Source organism: Sorex fumeus, unplaced genomic scaffold (assembly GCF_029834395.1).
Source record: "Sorex fumeus unplaced genomic scaffold, SorFum_2.1 ptg000191l, whole genome shotgun sequence".
Classification (NCBI taxonomy): domain Eukaryota; kingdom Metazoa; phylum Chordata; class Mammalia; order Eulipotyphla; family Soricidae; genus Sorex; species Sorex fumeus.
The window spans coordinates 4,002,123-4,025,872 of record NW_026606248.1 but is presented as its reverse complement, the minus strand read 5'-3'; the positions used below and the strand labels follow the sequence as shown (position 1 = coordinate 4,025,872).

Sequence of the window (23,750 nt, the reverse complement as noted above, 5' to 3'; positions counted from 1 at the left end):
TCTCCGACATTAGTTTGACCTGGGTCCTTTGTTAGTTATGCCTCATGGGTAAGCAAAACTAAACTGTTTCCCAAGGCTGGCTGAGGTAACCACTTACATCTATTGTTTAAGGGGGAAAAGTTACATTATAACCAATTATGTGAAGCAAACAATCACTGCTTTTCATGTAAGAGGATCTTCCCTGAGGCACCATCCATACTTTTGTTTGGTTTGCTAGGTACACTTTCCGGAACTCACAGAAAACTTACTAGTTACTACTCTGCTGACCTGCTGGTTTTAGTTTGGTTATTTCTAAATAAACAGCACTGAACAGATATGTTAAAAGAAGGCACCACAACATTTTTGTTTGGGGATCACACCCAATGGTGCTAAGGGCTTGCTCCTGGGTCTGTGCTCAGGAGTCACTCCTGGCTGGCTCAAGGGACCATAAAGGGTGAGTGGATCAAACCTGGAGGGCCGCCATGCAAGGCCAGTGCCCTACCCATTATATTATGGTTCCAGCCCCACACCACAGTATTTGCTGGAACTGAACGGAAACACCCAAGAGTTGGAGGGGGGAGGGTGGAAGAATGGAAATTGGGGACACAGGTGGTGGAAAATGTACAAGGGTGAAGGGATGGGTGTCGGAACATTGTATGACTGAAACCCAATCATGAACAATTTTGTAGCTATTTACTTCAGAGTGATTTAATTAAAAAAATTAATGGGGGGCTGGAAAGATAGCACATGGGTAGGGCGTTTGCCTTGCACGTGGCCGACCCGGGTTCGATTCCCAGCATCCCATATGGTCCCCTGAGTACCGCCAGGAGTAACTCCTGAGTGCAGAGCCAGGAGTAACCCCTGGGCATCGCCAGGTGTGACCCAAAAAGCAATCAAAATAAATAAATAAATTTAATGAAGTCTTTTGAACTATAAAAAATTAAAAAGAAACATAATACCCTAAGACAGGCTATTATTGATGTTGTCTGGAGGAAGGGAACTCCAAAAATAAACTTGTGATACAGACTTAGCAGTTAGGAAGAACTTCAATCTGATAAAAAGCTCCTATGAAAAAAGCATGTATAGTAAATATATAATAAATTAAATCCCTATCACTGTCACTGTCCTCCAATTGCTCATCGATTTGCTCGAGCGGGCCCAGTAACATTGTGAGACTTGTTACTGTGTCTGGCATATTGAATACGTCATGGGTAGCTTGCCAAGCTTTGCCGTGCGGGCGAGATACTCTCAGTAGCTTGCCGGGCTCTTGGAGGGGCAGAGGAATCGAACTCGGGTTGGCCATGTTGGCCGCGTGCAAGGCAAACACCCTACCCAATAATATCCAATGCCACAATTTACGAAAAAGGGAAATGGTTGCCAAGGCAGAAATAAAATTGCCACTGGGTGTATGTGGCGCACTGTGTGCATGAAACCCTATTAACAGTCTTGTAAAGTGAGGCATGTACATTTTTTAACTTAATAATAATTCTGGACTCAAAAACTAATATAATGTGCAAAATAATCTGTTTACCTCCTAAGTGAATATTGCATTTGTTGAAGGCTGTTTCTGCTTATAATTATGTGAACATTTAATTGATCTCTCAAGGATGCGTTATGTGGATAGATACTTTACATTACTATTGTAAGAATCACTTTTTATTGACTTATATATAAATGGGTTTGGCAAATAATTTTGAAAGCAATAAGATATAATTTTCTTTTTCAAAAATTAAGTAAAGAAAGGGCTGGAGAGATAATACAATGGGTAGGGCGCTTGCCTCGCATGTAGCTGACCTGGGTTTGATCCTCCTTGACACCCCATACGGCCGCCCACACCCCTCCAGAATGATCTCTGAACACAGAGCCAGGAGTAACCCCTGAGCACTGGGTGTGGCCAAAAATAATTATTTAATTAAATCAAATAAATCAGCAGACCTAACTTCCCAGGTTACTCGGCTTCATCTGAAAAGCAGCTGATGTAAATTTATTTTCAAAACTTACATCTTGGAGTATCCAAATATCCCAGGAATAGATCTGAAGCTGTAGGGTGCTTTGTATACCCAAATTATCATGTCTACATCAGATGAGACTTTCACAAAAAAATGCCGGAAGGATTCTTTTCTGGAGTCTGTAACAGCCAGTGTCTTCCCACTGTGTTCTTTGCTGTCCTCTAGTGGGGAAATGGTGCCACGTACAGAAAAAGAAAGGGGGAAAGGAACAAAAGAACTAATTGCTTCTTTAAGAAACACTATGTTAACTCTGCCCGGCTTCTTTGCAAAAGAGAAGGTGCAGGAGCTAGTACCCAGCACTTGCCTCAAGGGCCTCCGATCTGGGCTCAATAGCTGGCACGTAGGAGTAATTCCAGAGAGCAGAGTCAGGTGTTACACCCTCAGTATCACCGGGTGTGGCCCCCTCAAAAAAGATGAAGAAATTAAGAGGGAGCAGAGGAAATAACTTAGAGAGCCAGAGCACTGCATGTGAGAGAGCCTGTCTCCAGTACCGCACAGTCCCTGACGACGCAGACAGGAGCAGCGTCTAGCACTGTCTGTGGCCCACAAAGAAACTATCTGGACAGCTGCCCTTCATCTTTTTCTGGACCTGGAGGGAAAAGACTCTATGGGATCCCCTAATCAACCATTAGATCAAGCAGAATGCTTAAAAATGACTAAGGAATATTCTGTGCTAACATTTCCTTCAAAAGACTGTGGACCTTTGGCAGGACCATTTGCCTTAAGGAAATGCGCTCTCAACATCCTGTGAAAATCAGAAGTGTATTGAAATTTTATTTACTTCCATTGATTTTTAAAGCCACAGGCTGCTTTGGTCTGGAGATACTCCCAGCTCAGTGCTTAGGGTCACAGTGCCGGAAACTGTACCCTGGCCTCTTGCAGGCAAAGTATCTACTCAGTCCACAGAGCTGTACCCTGGCCCTTGTTTTGTGTTTTTAATGTTCGAAGTAAAATGGACATTTCAATGCAATCTTAACATCCCGTTTCCTAAAACTAGTTGTGAATGTCCCCCTCTCCCCCTCTGGCCCCATGTTAGAGAGGGGTTGGAAAATGTCTCCTTGTTTATATACCACAATCAGCAAGACACTCTTCTCATTTGAGCCATTAAAAGCAACCAGTCACCTCTAACGAGGGTTTCCTATGACTGGCTCCTTAATTGGCCAGCACTAACCACAGACCCTTGGGACCCTGGCAGGAGCCCTTCTGGACCCTCAGACACGGCTTCCGAGGTAACACTCCACAGCCCGCCCCTACTGCCGGCTTTCCTCCGAGAAGTTGCAGTGAAATGCTGCCCAGAGTTTCTCAGGCCCCCAGAGCACAGGCCCCACTGGCTCCAGCCTTCCACCCTTCTGTCCACTGAATAGTAGTATCAGAAGAAAACTCTGCTGAGCATTTCAAGTTTCTTGCACTGACTTGTCCTGGGGGTCATTTGAGAAGATTTACAGCCCCCTCATCTTCTCCATCACTCTAATGCACACTCATGTTCACGTTCATTCTTTCCCCTCACACGCACACAAACACACATGCACACACACACGCACGCACGCACATGCACGCACAGCTCTTCTGGAATACACAATCTCCCTGAAATGGAAGACACAAGAGAAGCAGGAAGGGAAAAGAAAGGGAAGTTGAGTTCTCCAGCGCCCTCAATTGACAGACAGCTTTTGTAAACTGACAATCAAAGAAACAAAAGTGTCAAAATGTCAAATAAACAAAATCAAATAAAACTAAAATTACAAGAGCTGGTTTTTAAGAAAATATGAAGAAGAAGGTAGTTCAAACAGACATTAGTGGATGAGAACGCCAACATTTCACCTCATGACTTCTACAGTTTTAAGACAGGCATCAAGGAGCTTGACCAAACACCAATGATCCCCCACACCACATCTGTTCCCCAGAGCACTGCCAGAAGTGACTACTGAGCACAGAGCCAGAGTCGGACCTGAGTACCAACAGTTGTCCCCCTCAGAAAAGATCTCAGAGTCTTTATTCAAAAAGAGATGCAAGTCAAAACAAACCTACTAAAACTTTGTCTTATCTCTCATAAGTAAATCACTGTCTTCCCATTGTTCATCGATTTGCTTGAGCGGGCACCAGTAACATCTCCATTGTGAGACTTGTTACTGTTTTTTGGCATATCGAATACACCACGGGGAGCTTGCCAGATTCTGCCATGCTGGCAGGATACTCTCTGTAGCTTTCTGGGCTCTCCGAAAAGGGCAGGGGAATCGAGGCCAGGATGGCCGCGTGCAAGGCAAATGCCCTACCAGCTGGGCTACTGCTCCAGCCCCTCATAACTAAGTACAAAAGTAAAACTTGATAGTCAGTGAGGGCATGTGGAATCGACAATCTCATGCCACTATCGTTGCTATTAACCCCACATTCTGTGGGGAATACTGGAACTATTAACACATTTAAAGCGGGTTACTCACCAAACTTCTTATTCTTTTCTCCTGGGCCCACTGCTAGAAGCCTGTTTCCTGGCTGCTCTTGCACCAGTGTGGCCTTGGCCCAGGACAGCCACACCCAGGCCATTCCAGCTGTCACGCCGGTACTTCCATGTCCAGCTTCCCTGCCACCTGACTGCAATGAGGACCACTCCAGGTTAACCACAGACGTCATGAGCTGGAAATGTTGGCATTTCCATCCACTGTAATACACTGGGGTGCAGGAGAGAGGGGCTGAGGACATATTTACCTACCTACGACTCATGAGCGGCAAATACACTGCCGAATCTTTATGCATATTTGGTCTATTATTAGGGGAACTGGCCTGCTTTCCTTAATGATACATTTACACGCAATTTTTTATTATTAAATCACACCATTACAAAGTTATTCATGTTGAATTCTTAGGAGTGGAATTGCTGAATTAAAAGTACATGTAAATGATAATAGTTAGAAATGAACACTCTGGACAAGAACTCGGTGTCAAAAGGCAAAGGGATATACATGATAACCTTTCAGTATCGGCATTGCAAAGATAGAGACAGAGACAGAGACAGAGACAGACAGGCTTGTCATGACTAGGCTTCAGTCATATAATGTTCCAACACTTGTCCCTTCTCCATTGCGCATTTCCCACCACCAATGTCCCGTTTCCCTCCTGCCCCCTCCACGTGCCTCTATAGCAGACACTTTTCTTCTGTCTCTCCCTGTGTCTCTGTTTCTATCTCTATGTCTCTGTCTCTCTGTCTCTATCTATCTATCTATCTATCTATCTATCTATCTATCTATCTTTGCAATGCCGATACTGAAAGGTTATCATATATATCCTTTGCGTTTCAACAGTGAGTTCTTGTCCAGAGTGATAATTTCTAACTATTATCATTTACAAAAAACAAAACAAACACTGTCCTCCCGGGCCCAGTAATGGCTCCATTTTGAGACTTGTTGTTACTGTGTTTGGCATATTGAATACGTCACGGGTAGCTTGCCTGGCTTTGCTGTGTAGGCGAGATACTCTCAGTAGCTTGCCGGGCCAGGCTCAGCTTGCTGGGCTCTCTGAGAGGGGCGGAGGAATCGAACCTGGCTGGCCGGGCTGGCTTCTTGCAAGGCAGATGCCCTACCGCTGTGCTATTGTTCCAGCCTCATGCACTGTTAATTCAGCAATTTCACTCCTAAGAATTCAACTGAATTGGGGTATAATGTATGTACTAGACAAATATGGTAACAAGTTTAATGCCCCCCAAAACTGGAAGTGATCAAATAATTTATAGCATATCTGAGCAATAGATAATGATGCGGTATTTCATGGAGAGATAAAGATCGGTAAGTAATCAAAGAACTGTAAACTTTATTGATAAATGGGAGGAGGAATATCAATGTTTTGATATGCATGGTACATAGTTATACATGTGTATGTGCTTATATACTGATGTACACAATGTTTTGAGAATGAGAGTTATGATGACTGATTCCATGACAGCTTGACTGGATCAGGGAAGACCCAACTCTCGGCCTCAACATTTTTCAAAATGTGCTTGAGAATGAGCATGTTTCCAGAAAATTAGCACTTTAATTAGAAGATAGGATGAAGTGGATTCCCTCTACAATGTAGAGCAGGCTGAGCTCAAGCACCAATCTCCTGCCTTCTGCGTGCCCGCTTCTTAGACCTTCAGACACAAAACAGAATCAATACCATCAGCCTTCGCCTTCAAACCACTCTACTGGATCTCACCTTATCTTCTGCTTGATCAAGAGACATCTCATCCTCACAATGGTGTGGGCCGATTGCTTATAATGAATGGCAAAAGTGTATATCCCATAATGTACAGAAATACACAATAAACCAATCATGAATAGGAAATATATAGATCTGTATATACTACTGTTTCTCAGGCGAAGTCTGATACTCAATAATAAGCAGTTTAAGAAGTTATGTTTCAGGGCTGGAGCAATAGCACAGCGAATAGGGCGTTGGCCTTGCACGCGGCCAACCCAAGTTTGATTCCCAGCATCCCATATGGTCCCCTAAGGACCACCAGGAGTAATTCCTCAGTGCAGGAGACAGGAGTAGCCCCTGTGCAATGCCGGATGTGACCCAAAAAGTAAAAAAATAAAAGTTATCTTTCACTCCTGCCTATATTGTTTGGGATTTTTACTACAGCAGAAAAACACACAATCTATCATATGGTAACAAAAAATACTAAATTGATAGCACCCATTTTATTCCTGCTTATGAGACCTCTAAGAGAGTTAGGAATGGCCCTAGGACCCAGGAGCAATCACTCTGGAAGACACACTGTTAGCTGATCTTATTATGATGGCCCCTAAGGAGGAGAAAGAAGAGAGGCCCCTGCAGGCAGGAACCACTCCAGACTCCTTTGACTTTCAGAGGTAGGCTGTGAGGAATTTAATTTCCAAAGATAGGGGCCAGAGAGACAGAACAGCAGTAAGGCACTTGCCTCAGATGTGATCCGGACTCAAAAATCCACCATTATATATAGACTCCCTAGCACTGCCAGGAGTGATGCCTGAGCACAGAGCCAGGAGTAAGACCTGAGCACAGTCTGGTGTCAGTCTGCAAAAAAATAAATAAATTGCAAAGATAAAAATAATCTTTCCCAAACCAAAGAAAAGCCCAAAACACAGAGAATATGTGCTGAAAATTCAAGTTCTAAAATCGAGAAATTCTAGGATTTTGGAGCGATAGCAGAGTGGTAGGGCATTTGCCTTGCACGCAGCCAACATGGCCGACCCGAGTTCGATTCCTCCGCCCCTCTCGGAGATCCCGGCAAGCTACCCAGAGTATCTCGCCCGCACGGCAGAGCCTGGCAAGCTCCCCGTGACGTATTTGATATGCCAAACACAGTAACAACAAAGTCTCCAATGGAGACGTTACTGGGCCGGCTCGAGCAATTTCTTTAATTAGACCTTTCAAACTTGCTCATCAGCCCCATTGCTTCTGAGTTTGTTTATACAGAAGACACTGTCCACATTTCTTGCATATAGAATTTCTACTCCTAATTTAGATCTATCCAAACAGTTCTATATTTCCAAATTTAAAGGATCATGGCATGAAATAAGTATTGTCACATAGATAAGGTTAGATTTGGTCAAGTTCTCTGTCCCCTATAAATCTCGATCACTTTGTGACACAATCTTTTGAGTCCAGTTCTTGGAAATGTGCAAATCTGTGGTGAGAGTGCAAACCACCAAACTGTTCTGCCTGTTTACCACCAAGTCTCAAGCTTCGCCCAAGAAAATCGATTTATATTAAACAGGTAGGACTAGTGACTGCAAACATCTGTTTTTAGGAAAATGCTCATCAAAAGACACACATCACAATAATCAACAAGCTGCAGGCACTTGGCAGTAACCAAATAATACTGGTTTAATGCTGATTTATTAACATTTTTATTATTTGTGAACATTTCTGAAACTTGCACTGGAGAAAGAAAAATTAGGTTGTATAATTGTAAAACTCATCTAAAACTAAAGGGATGTCTTACCCTTAAAATATAAGAATATCAGAGTAAAAATCACAGCCTGCTCTGTAGTTGAGGGTAAGGAAATCTGGAAACAATTCTCCATGCATAAGATCTTTTAGACAAAGAATTTATAGTCTGACACAGAAATGGTTTAAGGTGCAAGCTACACTCTTTTACCAAGAATTCAAAGCATTCCTGGCATCACTCAAATTACCAGCAGGAAGGGAAGGTAAATTAATTGTTCAGCAACAAGTCTGCTTACAAATATGAATTATTCATAAAAACACACTTTACTGGGGAGTTTCCAGCCATGTGTCATTTTCAATGTAGATATAACAAGGATGGGGAAGGAGAACATGCTCACACACATGCATTCACACATATAATATGCATACACAAATAGCTGATCATTTTTATCCTTTTTTAGGCAGAAGTAAAATACAGGCATCAGTCTCTAGAAATTACATAATAATTCTCCAAAACTCTTTGGAGACAAAAAGTCTCAAAGACAAATTATAATTCCTTTGAAAAAGTTAGCAACACATTTTTTCTTTCTTCTTTTTTTTAATCATCCATCAGCTTTTCTTTACACCACTTAGAGGGTCTTAAATCATCTACCAAGTTCCCATCAATAAAGTTCTATGTTGATTTATTATTATAGATGCTCTGCCTTCAACGTAACATGCCGCAGATGAATATACGTATACAAAGAACAAAGTGCTGCTAGTTTTCCAGAATTCCTGAGAAAAAAAAATCACTGTAAAAGGGAAAATAGGGTCGGAGGGAGAACACCAGGCTTAAAATACTTGCCTTGTATGTGGTTGAACCCAGTTCAATCCCCAACCTGCAAATGGTCCCCTGTATGCACCACCAGGAGTGATCCCTAAGCACAGAGCCAGGAGTGGTCCCAAAGCTCCAAAATCCAAAAAAGTAGGGAAAAATGGAAAGATACTCATAATGGGAAGAGGAAGTGTGAAATAAAAAAGAATCACAGAACAGCACTCTAAGTAGCAAATCATTAAGCAGCTTTACACTGATGAATTCTATGCTTCTTCTGGTTATTTACACATTGTCAAAGGCTCGTGTCAATTACCATGCCCTCTGACGTTTGAAAGGGCTTTATTAATTGATCTCAGCGGTGCATAATAAGCTAAGAGGACTTACCTGGGTGTCCCCGGAGGTGCTGGCTCGAGGCGGACATCAGCTTACAGCACACCATCAACACATAGGCCAGAAAGAGCCAGTGTGACAGCAACACAGACTTAGCATAGACTTTCATCCTGGACAGGAAACAGAACGAGAGTCAGGGAGGGTGGACAGGAGTGAGACTCTGCAGCAAACTGACCCTGAGAAGGCGGGGAAGGCAGTGGGGAGGGTGAACGCCAGAGTTCTTTCCTCCAGGGAAACCGCAGGCCTATCAAACCTTATTTGCATTATGCATTAATTCAATTTTCAATAAACACCTTTTGTAATTAAGAGTTTGCCAAGATAGCAACATGCTATCTTGTTTATTTATGGTGAGATATTTATTTATGGATCCCAAAGGCATAGCTTGAGTTGCCCTGATAGAACATATACATATTTTTGTGTTAGGAATTCTTTCTTAACTACATACTTTGAGCTGGACCCAGTAAAAGATACGTTCTTTCTACTTCTCAAAGAGATGACAGAAATTTTACATGCTGGTTCAAAAACTTTTTCCTAAACAGTATATTAAGGACATGTGGCTTAGAAGACTGAGCTCATACTTTATGAAAGCAACCTAAAGTTTAGTGGGAACACAGTTACATATAACTGAAGAGAAAACTAATTAAACCTCACCTGTCAATTGATGAACAGTTAAAGCCTCACACAATTGCACACAGAATGAAATACTACTCAGCAATGAGAAAGAAGAAAATTGGTTTGTCCACAAACACAAGTTAGTCTCAATATCTAAAAACATAGTTTAGTCTCAAAGTTCATTATGGAAAATTAAATTTTTTGAGGGAGGCAATATTTGGGGACCACACCTCGTAGTTCTGGGGCTGGCTGGAGCAACAGCACAGCGGTAGGGCATTTGCCTTACAAGCAGCCAATATGGCCGACCCAAGTTCTATTCCTCTGCCCTCTCGGAGAGCCCAGCAAGCTACCGAGAGTATCTCGCCCGCACGGCAGAGCCTGGCAAGCCACCCGTGATGTATTCGATATGCCAAACACAGTAACAACAAGTCTCATGATGGAGATGTTACTGGGCCCGCTCGAGCAAATCCATGAACAACGGGAGGACCATGATCGTGACCGTGAATATGGTGTATTATGTTGACTGACTTGTGAATATTAATCTGTTCTTGCATCCCTGGGATAATCCTGCTTGGTCATGGTATATGGTCTTTTAAATGAGTTGTTGAATTCTGTTTCCTAGTATTTTGTTGAGGATCTTTGCATCTACGTTTATCAGGGATAGTAGCCTGTAAAATCTCTTTTTTTTTAATGATGTCTCTGTATGCTTTTGATATCATGGTGATATTTGCCTCATGGAAATTGTTTGAGAATGTGTCTGAATTGTAACTATTGTTAAGGGCTGGAGAAATAGCACAGTGGTAGGGCATTTGCCTTCCAAGCAGCTGACCTGGCCAACCCGAATTCAATTCCTCTGCCCCTCTCGGAAAGCCTGGCAAGCTACCGAGAGTATCTTGCCCGCACAGCAAAGCCTGGCAAGCTACCCGTGACGTATTCGATATGCCAAACACAGTAACAAGTCCCACAATGGAGACGTTACTGGCTTGCTTGAGCAAATTGATGAACAATGGGAGGACAGTGCTACAGAACTACAGTTAAGTTGATATTTATAGGTACTTGGAACGTGTTACTGCTCACCCAGTTACCTGACACAAAAGTCCTGGGTAAGAATATGGATCAGTGATTGTCTCCTGAGATTTGCAATAAGTACCCTTGGGGCTTTTGATTTGGGGTTTGTTGCTGGAATTCAACCAGAAAACAGAGAATATTCTGATAATGTGGAACTGAGGGAATTGAATTCAGGGAACTGCTATACATATGATGGAGAGTCAGAGAGGACAAGACACAGTTAGAGAGGCCACCCAGAGATGGGCCACCTCAGTAAGCTGTAACCATCTCAGGTAGACAGGATAGAGAAGGAAGTTTTGATTTCCAGCTTGAAGGCAACAAACCTTCAGTGGGAACTGGAACTCTGTGGGCTCTTCAGTTAGAAACTAACTGGCCTGTGGAGGATGAATGACGCTTCCCTGTATCCTGGCCACTTGTCTCCACACTCAGGGCTCCATCCCGTGGCTCCAGTTGGTTGTGTATAGATAGCACCCTGGTGGCTCAGGAGAGCAGACAATGCAACCTGCAGGAACCAACTAGGGGAAGGGAAAGAACAGATCTCGGGATGAAACAGGGACAGGGCTCCCATTTCAGACCTCTTTCCATAGCATTTTGAGGATGGTTTTCTTAAAATCTCAGAGGAAGGTTTTCTCTTAGGGATGATTCATACAGCCCCACTAAGCACATGAGTATTGCATGAGACAATATTCCACCTGAGGATGCATAGTGATGAAAGCCCTGATCCTCTGATCTGCCTTCTTTACTCTATTCTTTTTCTTCTTTCTCCCTTGGTTTCAAAGAGATGCTCACAAGGATGCTCCCTAATAATTATTGACTTCTGGTCACCAATTTTCATTTCAGAATGGAGCTTCCCAGGACCCAAATGTTGTGACTTATGCCATTTTTACTTTCCATCCCTGGCACCCCATCTGGTCCCCCGAGGCTTCCAGGAGTGATCCCTGAGCACAGAGCCAGGAGTAAGCCCTGGGCACAACCTGACGTGGCCCCCAAGCAAAACCAAAAGTAACTATCCTCTCTAAATTCACAGAAATCATCCAGACAAGTTTGGGTGAGAGAGGGACTAATGACTTATCAGAACTAAATCTCTCTGGTCTGCCAGAAATTGAGCTCCCATTTGACCCAGCAATATCACACTCCGAGTGCCAAAAAAACAGGAGAAGCATCATTTGCACTATTTGCAATAGCCAGAATCTGGAAACAAACTGAGTGCCTGAGAACAGATGACTAGATAGAGAGAAGAAAGTGTCTGCCATAGAGAAGAGGGAGAAGGGGGAGGGAGGGCGGTTGTGGGAAGGGTAACTGGGGACATTAGTGGTGGGAAATGTATGCTGGTGAAGGGACAGGTGTTGGAACATTGTATGACTGAAACCCAATCATGAACAACTTTGTAAATGTGTTTCTCATGGTGATTCAATTTTTTAAAAAATTAAGATATTCAAGCAAAGCAAAACAAAAATACTATGATTTCCTAAGTTCCAAAATTTTCTATGTATCAAAAAATCTTTTACAAAAGATCATTAAAATTAGGATACTTATTTTGGCCAAGTTCTTGATTATTGGTAAAGATAAAATCTCTTACCTTGGAGACATCTTAAATCTCTTACCTTGGAGATGTCTTAAGCTTTGGTTCCAATCAAACACAATTAATCCAGGGTATAGTTCAGAACAACTACAAATTCCTGTTTGTGGCTAGAATCAACCATTTCTGCAGTTCCAAAAAATTAGCTTGGAAGACCTATAAGGAAAAAAAAAAGAGGAGATCATCAGCCTTTTAATATTGAAATGAGACCATTTTCCTACCACAAAATAATGTTTTTTTCTATAACATTTCTGTAGTTTTAGTGAGTGGAAAATAGCCAAGTATATCCATATTTACATATGTCCCTAAAACTTGAGGAGGAATATAAAGAATGCTATATCTATTAACTTGTTATATAATATACTATGTATTTTGTATATTAATGGAAGTTCCATCTTTATTAGAAATAAGTGACATGTCTAGAACTGCACATTTTATTTTTGCTTTCTGGATCACACCCAGCAATGCACAGGGGCTACTCCTGGTCTGCACTCTGGAGTTACTCCTGGCAGTGCTCAGGGGACCATATGGGATGCTGGGGATCGGACCCGGACCTGCTGTGTGCAAGGCAAGCGCCCTACCCGCTATGCTGTCGCTCCAGCTGCAAACTACACATTTTTAAGGCACACAGTATGATGGTTTCATATAAACGAATCGTAAAATATTGCAAAGATTCAGCTAATATTTGTTTTCTCATATAATATTACAATAAGAAAAACATAGGACAAAAGAAAAAAATTCTTGTGGTCAGAATCTTTATGTGTTCTTTTAGCCTCCCACACGCTGTGTAACTCTCCACTGGTTAACAATGCTATAGACTTTAGCAATCTAGAATAACCCCTCTAAACATGGATAGGGGGCTGGAGCTATAGCACAGAAGTAGGGCGCGTGCCTTGCACACAGCTGACCCGGGCCGACCCCAGTTCGATCCCTCTGCCCCTCTCGGAGAACCCGGCAAGCTACCAAGAGTATCGCATCCACACGGCAAAGCCTGGCACACTAACCGTGAGGTTTTCAAATATGCCAAAAACAGTAACAAGTCTCATAATGGAGACGTTACTGGTGCCCGCTTGAGCAAATCGATGAACAATGGGAGGACAGTGCTAGAGTGCTACATGGACAGGACTCACTACACCCACTACCAAAATTCCAGTGCCAACCCACCTTTCAAACCACCATATACCCATTTCTCACACACACCCTTTCCCCTCCAGTAACCACCACAGTTTCACTTTATCTAAGACTTCGGTTAAAAAAAAGAAAGACTTCGGTTTTTCTTTTCTTTTTCTTTTTCTTTTTCTTTGTGTGTGTGTGTGTGTGTGTGTGTGTGGATGGGGGGGTAAAGGGTTGACCACGACAGTTGTCTTATTATTTTCTACATTTTAGTTGAACCCATGATGAGAAAACTCAGGATCATTACTCTCCTAACAGCTTTATCTCTCATCCAACAGTGTTAGTTATAAATATCACATGTATACATATTCCAGGAATTTTTCTTATAACAGAAAATTTATACCTTTATTTATTTGAGCAGAAGTGAGGGGTCAGGCAGAGCTTATGAGCTACTCCTGGGTCCGTGCTCAGGAGTGACCACTGGTGGTGCTCAGGGGACCATAAGGATGCCAGGGACTCAAAGCAAGATCCTGGTCACTGCAGTTGCATACAAGGCAAGTACTTTCTGGACTATTGATCCAGCCCCAGGTTTGTACCTTTTAACTACCTTCCTCCAATCCTCCTTTTAACTACCCTCTGCCTTGTAACCATATCTCTGTTATCATATTCTGAATTTTCTCCTTTTTTTAAATTTCACATAAAAATGAGGCTGCACTGTATTTGTGTTTCCCTGTTTTATTTCACTTTGCATAATACCTCAAGTTTCATCTCTGTCCTTACAAACGGTAAGACTTTCTCCTTTTTTAAGTCTAAAAATCCTCCATTTTGTATATGTATGTATATACACACCATATATGTGTGTGGTTTCCATGTCTTGTCCATTTAAAAAAGAATACTGCAATAAACATGGGAGGGGATCTATCTTTGTGAGTTACAGTTTTGTTGCCTTTGGATACATTCCCAGAAGTAGAGCTGTGGATCATATGGTAGTTCTATTTTTAATCTTTTCAGCACCCTCCATACTGATTTCCAAAGTATCTGCACTAATTTACATCCCCACCAGCAGTGCTGAAGGGGTCCTTCTTCTCACAGTCTCGCCGTGTTTTTGTTTTGAAGATGGACATTTTAACAGGTAAGAGATAGTATCTTACTGTGATTTTAATACAGTTTTAAAGTTAATATTCCCTAAATGTCAAAAAAATTCAAAACATAACATTCAAGATGTATGATTTCATTCCCCCGATTTACTGATTCTAAAAGGAAAACATAAATTGGAGTTGATTCTTTGCCAAGAGTTACCAAACATTCCCTACCACTTGGAACAGTAAGAAAGAGAGCAAGGAGCTAAGAATTCTGAGATTAGTGTGATATAAACCTGAGGAAGAGAATGCTGAACAATCTGCCAGGTCGTCGGGTCGTTTTGAGAAAAATATTAAATGGGAGATAGGAGGCAACATTTCTGCTAATAAAATACACCACACTAAAATGAAAAGAACACTTACTAATGTATACAATACTCAACATCCTCCTTCAATGCCCAGAACTTAAAAAGACATTTCAACTCAGGGATAAAAATCTAATAAGACAGATTCAGATAATTCCAACTAAAATCATCTTTGTTTGTGGGCCACATCCACTGGTGCTCAGGTCTTACTCCTGGCTCTACACTCAGGTGATGGAAATTGGAAAATTACTCCTGGTGTGCTCGGGAAATCATAGAAAACAGAAGTGATCAAACCCAGGAGAGCTGCATATAAGACAAATGCCCTACCACTATACTGTCATTCCAGCTTCTAAAACCATCTTCTAAAAAATACGAGTGGAGAGAGAGATAGGACAGTGGATAAGAGACTTTCCTTGCACAAAGCTGACCCAGGTTCAAACCCCGGCACACCATATGATCCCTGGGCCCCATCCGGAGTCATCCCTGAGCATAGAATCAGGAGTAAGCCCTAAGCATCATTTAATGCATCCCAAAGTAAAACTGGCTTTTACTCCTCTGAAGACCAAGTTCTCCCTTGAACATCTCTCTCCTCTCTCTCTTTCTCTCTGTCTCTCCTCTCTCCTCTCTCTCCTCTCTCTTCTCTCTCCTTTCTCTCTCTTCTCTCACTTCCTCCTCTCTCTTTCATCTCTCTCCTCTCTACCCCACATTTCTCTAAATTTCTTTCAATAGAATCTATTTTGCTTCAAAAATAAAATAATGTATAAAATTTAACATTTTAGTGTTAAGTTAATACACTGTCCCTGTGGGGGAAAAAATGATGTGTATGAAGAAATATTGATGAAGCTAAAATGATCCTTTGAAACATAGTCCAATTATTTTAGAATCCTATTGAACCCATTATAAATCCACCACAAAGCACAACTGAGATTTTGTTCTTATTTTTTTTAATGTACCTAAGGATAATTAGAATTTTTTTTCAGAGAACACTTTAGATAATAGATTTGAAGGTCCTGTGCTTTGGGAGTAGAGGAGGGAGTAGTTGGAAGGAAAAGGAGAAAAAGAAAGGCTTGAATGATTAGCTCAGCAAGACAGAAATGCCTTCAAATAACTGTATAAATATGAGTTGTTCAAAAAAAAATTGGAAAATGTTCATTTCCCAGATTCTCCAACTTTATTAAGTATGTTTGTCCTGATGTCCACCCAAGGGCACAACATGACCTTCTATTATTGGAAAAAAATACACAGTATAATTTATCAGAACCCATCATAATAAACTCACCACATATTGGAAACTGAAATGACCTTTCCCAGCTAATATTTATCTTGTTTTCTTCACACAAGAGGAACCACCAGGGATTCTTTTTTCAATTCATTAAAAAAATGGATCCATCAGTGAAAAGAAATGTGATCTAACAGTTTGTATGCCCGACAAGGAGCCAAGGGTTTAATTTTAGGCCGAGCACTAACTCATTCAGTCAGATTTCCCAGAGTGTCCCCTAGGCACTTGCTTAAAAGGATTAACTCTTTCTCCTCACTTCTAAACTTGAGTATGTTCACGATCATCAATAATTTCATGCCAGGCACTGGGAGAGTTTTGTTCCGTTTTCCCCCAAAATAACAATCTTTTCTCTCCATCTGTTTATTTTTAAGAGTCTATTTTATTTTAAGAGTCTCTGTTTATTTTAAGAGTTTCATTATTTCCAATAAGGAAAGACATCACCCATGTTTGAACTTGGAAAAAAAGTAATGTGTAATTCTCAGAATCAATTGAAAAGACTCGGCATTTAGGGGCTGGAGAGAAAGTTCAGTGGACAAGTTGCTGGCTTTGCATGCTGCTGACTGTGTTTCAACCACATGTGTTCCCTCAAGCCCCACGAGGTGTGATTCCTGAGCACTGGAGTAATGCCTGCCAGGAAACATCTTTGGAAAAAAAAAAAGGACTGACATTCCATAGCCACTGCCAACATGTAAACTCATTCATGGGTCCAGCTCTATACATTCACAATTGAAGTTCAGAAGAGATGCAAACCAAGCAGCAAAAAATCACGGGTACACTGGTCTTCTGACTGAAAACTCTAGGGCACCCTCTCCTCTCTCTGGGAGGGGGGCTGGCCAAGTCCCCACCCTGCTTCAGCTCCAGCACCCACACCCCACAGCTGTTGCTATGCCAAAGACCCAACTCCACTGCTTCAACTAATCTCTGGGGAGACACCAAAGCGACAAGAATTCCAGGTACACCAGTTTTCAGGATGAGGACTCTGGGGTCCCCACTGAGTGGGGGCAGAGAACCCACACTTCCAGAAGTCCCAGCAGTCAAACCCAGTTCCCACATTCACCACCATGTCAACTCCTCCACCTGCCCAGGTTTGCAAATCTTGGAATTTCCGGAGCACATGGTGTTCATATGCGGCCATCCAACACCTCCAAATTCCACAACTCTGACATCCTTGTAGGAGCACAACAAATTTGATGGGAGAGTGACATAAACCAACTAAGCTTAAGGTAAAGGTAAAGGTAAAGGTAAAGGTAAAGGTAAAGGTAAAGGTAAAGGTAAAGGTAAAGGCCCTCCCGTTGATCATCGATTTGCTCGAGTGGGCCCAGTAACGTCTCCATTGGAGACTTTGTTGTTACTGTGTCTGGCATATCGAATACGTCACGAGTAGCTTGCCAGGCCCTGACGTGCGGGCGAGATACTCTCGGTAGCTTGCCGGGCTCTCCGAGAGGGGCGGAGGAATCGAACTCGGGTCGGCCATGTTGGCTGCATGCAAGGCAAACGCCTTACCGCTGTGCTATCGCTCCAACTAAGCTTAATTTTTAAAAAATTATAAATTAATTCAGAATTAATTATAAATTAATCCTGAAAGAGCCTTTAATATGGCACTTTTTTAAAAAATCTCAGGGCTAGGACGAAGGAGACGTTACTGGGGCCTGCTCGAGGCAATCAACGAATAACAGGATGGTTGTGATTGTGATTGATAAATTAATTAAAAATAATATAAAGGCTCAATTTTCAGACAAAGACTTAATGACCCGTGGGAAGGTACAATTTTCACAGATTCTCTTTTACTGAACTATTTTTTGATAAATCCATGAACTAGTTGTAACAAACAATATAAAATAAATATTTTGTGCCTGCTGGGGGCAGGCTTGGGAGAGTGGCTGGGAAAATGGGACAATGGTGGAGGGAAGGTCACTCAGGTGGTGGGATTGGGTTGAAACACAGAATGCCCTTAACAACTGTTTTATGAACAATTTTGTAAGCCACAGTGTTTAAACAAAGTTTTAAAAGGCATTTAGATGCTAGGTAGCAACACTTTTCGTCTTTCACCTTGTTCGTGTTTCACCTTGGGTTGGCATCATGTGGCGACTCTTTTTTTAGTGCAACAGAGCAGAATCCCTGCTTGCGTTTCCCAGTACTGAGCAAAGAGAGCTTCCCAGAGAGAGATCATTCAGCTGGCATTTACTTCTGTGTTCGACAGAAGGAAGTCACCACCTTTTTATCAACAAAATAACAGGGCTGTTCATTTCTCTTATCTTGACCCACTAGCTTCCGCTTAGTGTGGTGCTTCTCTAGAGAACTGCTCTTTGGATTCGAGTTATTTCCTCTGTGAAGATAAGCACCCTCAGAGCACCTCTTCTGTCCGTTTTGCTCCCCCACCCAATTTCGCATGACACCATCTACTAATATTTAGTTTACCTCATATTTTCATTCTAAGTATCTATGATAATGAAACATCATGTTAAAAAAAATCAATAAATAACTTAGGAGACTTATCTTCTGGGGGTCTGATCATGAGGAAAAATGACCCAGAAATATAGTACAGGGGTAAACACATACGTCTTACAGTAGTAGACCCAGGCCCCTGAGCACATGGAGTGTGGGCTGGGGAACCCCCAGCACCCCAAGGTTTGACCAGGCCACACTGCCCAATCCTCAAACTGAACTCGCAGCCTGACTGCCTGAGAATTGACAGGAAGGGCTCTCAGGCCTCTTGAACACTGGATGGGAGGACCCACCCCTCAAAAAAAAAAAAATCAGACTAATTCAGATTTGAGAAACTTTCCACAAGCCAATTGCTCTGCATTAATTTTTGCATGTTTTTGTTTTTTCTCCTTGCTGAGGGAATGTTGGGGCATATCTGGCAGTGCTCAGGGCTTACTCCTGCCTCTGTGCTGAGGGATCATTCCTGGCAATGGACCAAAGGATCACATGGGGTGCTGGGGATCTAACTGGGGTTGAATGCATTTAAGGGAAGCACTGTAACCGTTGGACTATCTCTTCAGCCCCTGGATTGTAGTCTTAAAATTTTTTCAAGGTCAAAAGAAATCAGAGGAATTGTTTTAACTAAAAAAGAGATAAACAGTGACTAAATGCATTTATGATCCTACATTAGATCTTGGATAGGGGAAAACTGCACATTCATGGAGCCATCCTCCTCACAAACATATACACATACACAAATATAAAAAAATATATACATATATACACAAACATACAAATACACACAGATAGCTATAAAGAACATAACTAAACATCTCTATAGTCAGTATATAAATTACATTCCCAAATCAACATAAAATATGCTTTATTTTAATAATTATTCTTTATCTAAGCAAAAGAATTTCAGTCATTAAAATGTATATATTTATACCCTGACATTTCTTAAGAAAAAGGGGGTAAATGTCTCCAAACTCTTTTCAAAAGTCACTAAATTGAAACAAATTGAGAGGAAAGAAGAAGAAAATTGGGAAGACTGAAGAGCAAATAAAGAAAAAAAGAAACAGAGCAAATTGTCAGAAATTGGTTTATTTGAGCAAAGTATATATGGTAGTTCTTTGGACTATTGTTTCAATTTTTCATTAAATGAGAACTTATGTCAAAATACGATATTAAATATTCACTTTAATAAGGTTTCCATGTATAAGCTATATTAAAATTATTTCAGATTTACTATGCCTGCACAGTTAGAAGAGTCTGAAGCTTGTTATTCTGAGGAGCCATGAGCTAGACCTGGGTTAAGACACTAGCCTGCAGAAAGAAAGCTCCAGCTGGCCTTCTGAGCACCGCCAGGAGTGACCCTGAGCTCAGAGCCAGAAGTAGCCCTTAAGCACCTTGGTGAGGTCTCAAAACCCACAAAATAATAACAACAATAATTTTACAAAACCTTTATGTTCTGACTAATGCAATTGTGAGCACTCATCCAAAACCACAGCAAAAGTTTTATTGGTTTTATTCAAAAAGCACTTACACAGTATTATTCTTTAGTCAAGCATGGTGATAAGCACCTCAAAATACTATCTCACTTAAAAGCAGGCTTCAACTGGACAGAGAGATAGCACAGATAAGGTGTTTGCCTTGAATGTGGCCAACTTGGGTCCGATTATCAGGGCACCCCATATAGTCCACCGAGTCAGCCAGGACTGATCCCTGAACAAGGAGCTCGGAGTCAGCCCTAAGCACGGATGGGCAAGCCCCCCCCGCCCAAATCTAAACAACAAAAAAGTAGGGGTTTTGTTCTGCATACAAATGAAGAAAGTGAGGTCTAAGGAGGCAAGGATTTGCCTTCTGTCATCCAGGCAGCGATAGCACAGCATTAGGGCGTTTGCCTTGTGCACGGCTGACCCGACCAACCTGGGTCTAATTCCTCCGCCCCTCTCAGAGAGCCTGGCAAGCTACAGAGAGTATCTTGCCTGCACGGCATAGCCTGGGAAGCTAGCCTGGCAAGCTACCCATAACATATTCGATATGCCAAACACAGTAATGACAAGTCTCACGTTTGGGGGCCTGTTCGAGCAAATCGATGAACAATGGGAGGACAGTGACAGTGACAGTGATACCCAGGTAGCAAGTGGCAAAGCCAGGATTTTAATGCAGACCTGCCTACAACTAAGACACCCACTATTTCATTTCTTTTATTTTTATAATTTTTTAATTAAATCACCATAAGATACACAGTTACAAAGCTGTTCATGATCAGGTTTCAGTCATGCAATGTTCCAACACCCATCTCTCCACCAGTGCACATTTCCCACCACCAATGTCCCAGTTTCCCTCCCCTCAACCTCCCACCGCCTCTATGGTAGGCGCTTTCACTCTCTCTCTCTCTCTCTCTCTCTCTCTCTCTCTCTCTCTCTCTCTCTCTTATGGTTTGCAATACAGACACTGAGAGGTCATCGTGTTTGGTCCTTTACCCACTTTCAGCACACATCTCCCATCCCAAGCGACCCCTCTAACCATCACTGTTGTAGTGGTCCCTTCTTTTCCCAACTGCCGCCTCTCCCAGCTCTTGAGGCAGGCTTCCAACTCTGAACCAATCCTCCTGGCCCTTGTTTCTACTGCTACTGCCTTTGGGTATTAGTCTCATACTATGTTTTTCTTTATATCCCACAAATAAGTGCGATCATTTTATGTCTATCTCTCTCCTTCTGACTTAACAAAAACACAGACTTAAACAAAACTGAAAACATGGAATCTCATTCAACATGATATTCTCCATGTCTATCATTTATAAGCAAATTTCATGATTTCATTCTTCCTAACAACTACATAGTATTCCATTGTGTGGATGTACCATAGTTTCTTTAACCAACCATCTGTTCAAGGGCAGTTCACATCAAATATTTCCAAAAGATAGTCATTTCTTTTCATACTTAAGTAAAAGATCTACAAATATATTTATCTTCTGGAAATCAAGGCATTATCATCAACATAAAGAATAAAATTCTGCTCATAACCAGCTATAGAAAACAAAGTATTTCACAATGCCTTTTCAGCAATTCTGATTTTTTGAGGGGGAATTCTAAACAATAATGGTGCATCTTTTGTCAAAATAATGAATGTAATCAACGTAGAGAAGAGTTAAGTGGAAATCATCTGCCTCACAGGCATTGGGAGGGGTGGGAGGGGGGTATACTGGGGTACTTGGTAGTGAAAAATGAGTACTGGTGAAGGGAAAGGTGTTTGATCATTGTATGACCAAGACTTAAACCTGAAAGCTTAGTGACTTTTCCCACAGTGATTCAATAAATAAATATAAAAATTTAAAAAATTAAAAAAATTTAAGGTGGAGTTCATGCCCAATTCAATCAGCTAATCAGTGGCTGAATAAATAGCAGTGCTCCTACATTAAAAAGAAGAAGAAGAAGAAGACGATTCTGCCTGTGAGAAAATGCGTGTAGGCAACTGGACTGAAGGTGCCAGCAGATCTTAACTTGAAGTCTGAGATCTTATTTTCCACTCTCAGAATTCATTTAAATTTTAGGGGAAACTCTATGCCAGATAAGCCTACCCCCATTTTCCAATATTTTACAGTGATAAAATAAATATTTTATTGTGTTTGCTCGAGCGGGCCCAGTAACATCTCCATCGGAGACTTTGTTGTTACTGTGTCTGGCAGATCGAATACGTCACGGGGAGCTTGCCAGGCTCTGCCGTGATTTTGTTGTGTTACACAGCTTAATCATTCTTAAGTGTATGATCAGTGGACCTACTGTGTTTTATTTTTATGTTAATTTTGGAGTCACACCTGGCTGTGCTTCATCTGCTCCTGGCTCTAAGCTTGGAAGGTGTTCTCGATTATGTTCAGGGAAACATGCAGAGCCAGGGATCAAACCCAGGCTCTTTGCATGCAAAGCCTTGTGCCTCTGAGCTCTCTCCAGTCCAAGTCTAATATGTTTTATTTTACCTCTGAAATAAATATTGTGTCATCTCAGAAGTTAGTGAAGAACAGTGGTTTTGATGTATGCAGGATTTTGATTTTATGCTAATGTATTAGAAGCTTATGTCATTTTCCAAATTAAGACTAAACATGCAAGAATTCTAAAGACCTGGACGGTTGAAGCTGCCGCTTTTTCACAGAAATGGAAAACAACAGTGTTTCAGATCAGAGCTCCGCTAAAATATTTCAGAAAAAAAATTGCAGCTCAACCAGAATATAACACAGGAAGGCTAAATTACTTCTGTGAGTTTCTGCGAAAGAATTCAGCAGGGAAACGAACCCCACCACTACCACAAAATGGGATTCTGTCTGTGCATCTACTCAGACTGATTTTCTGACATAACATTTGAGCAACAACAGAGCTTTATAGACGCTGGTTTAATCACGCAATAAACAGGCCAGGTGCCGCAGAACAGCACTGCCCTTTCCTGCTGCCTACTCACCAGGGAGGCGCCCAGGCACTATCTTGCATCACCCCAGAGTGAGTATGTCTGAAGGACCAGCTATCTCTAGCTTCACCATCAGTTTATCTCTGACCCTTCAGGGCAGAACTACTCAATGCCCCGGTAAGCCTGGTATGTAGCTCCTCGGGTACCAGGGTGCAAGTATGAATAATTCTTCTGGTTAATAACATACGAGGAGACGCCCTTGGAGGTCAGGCATGACAGTAAATGATTTTTCCAATTCTAATTTCTACTGAATGAAGACAGAAGATGATGGGAGTGAGATATGTTTCATACCTCAGCCACCTGAGTTTCCAGACTGGAAAAAAAATATTTTACAAAATTTGGGAGAACAAAAAGACAGATCTTTAGGGAATTAAACAGAATCATGTGCTATATAATGTCTTAGCCAACAAGTAACAGAAATTTCAAACCAGAAGTTGCCTGTCTAAAATAACTACTATTTTCTTCAGCCAGAAAAAAAATGAAAGATGTGTCCAGTCCTTTAGATACCCCAAGCACATGAATCTGTTTGCTGGAAATGTTCAAACAGCTTTTTCTTGCAAAACCAAATATAACCTCTTGACAAATTTATTCAGAACCAAACAAGTAGTAATGACCTCCTTATACTTAAGAGTGTGCTAATGAAAATAAATGTATTAAATAGGTTTCTGATGCTT

General features: G+C 41.6%; 1 protein-coding gene across 1 annotated transcript in view; it reads right to left on the bottom strand.

Moving 5' to 3' along the window:
• Positions 1 to 23,750, bottom strand: part of TAFA4 (TAFA chemokine like family member 4) — a 269,005-nt gene that overhangs the window by 194,475 nt on the left and 50,780 nt on the right. Inside the window, exons 2-3 of the mRNA XM_056108019.1 lie at positions 12,378 to 12,508; positions 9,088 to 9,203 (exon numbers count right to left, since the gene is read on the bottom strand). Of these exons, the coding sequence (XP_055963994.1) occupies positions 9,088 to 9,202 (115 nt within the window). The 5' untranslated portion in view covers position 9,203; positions 12,378 to 12,508. The remainder of the gene's footprint in view (positions 1 to 9,087; positions 9,204 to 12,377; positions 12,509 to 23,750) is intronic.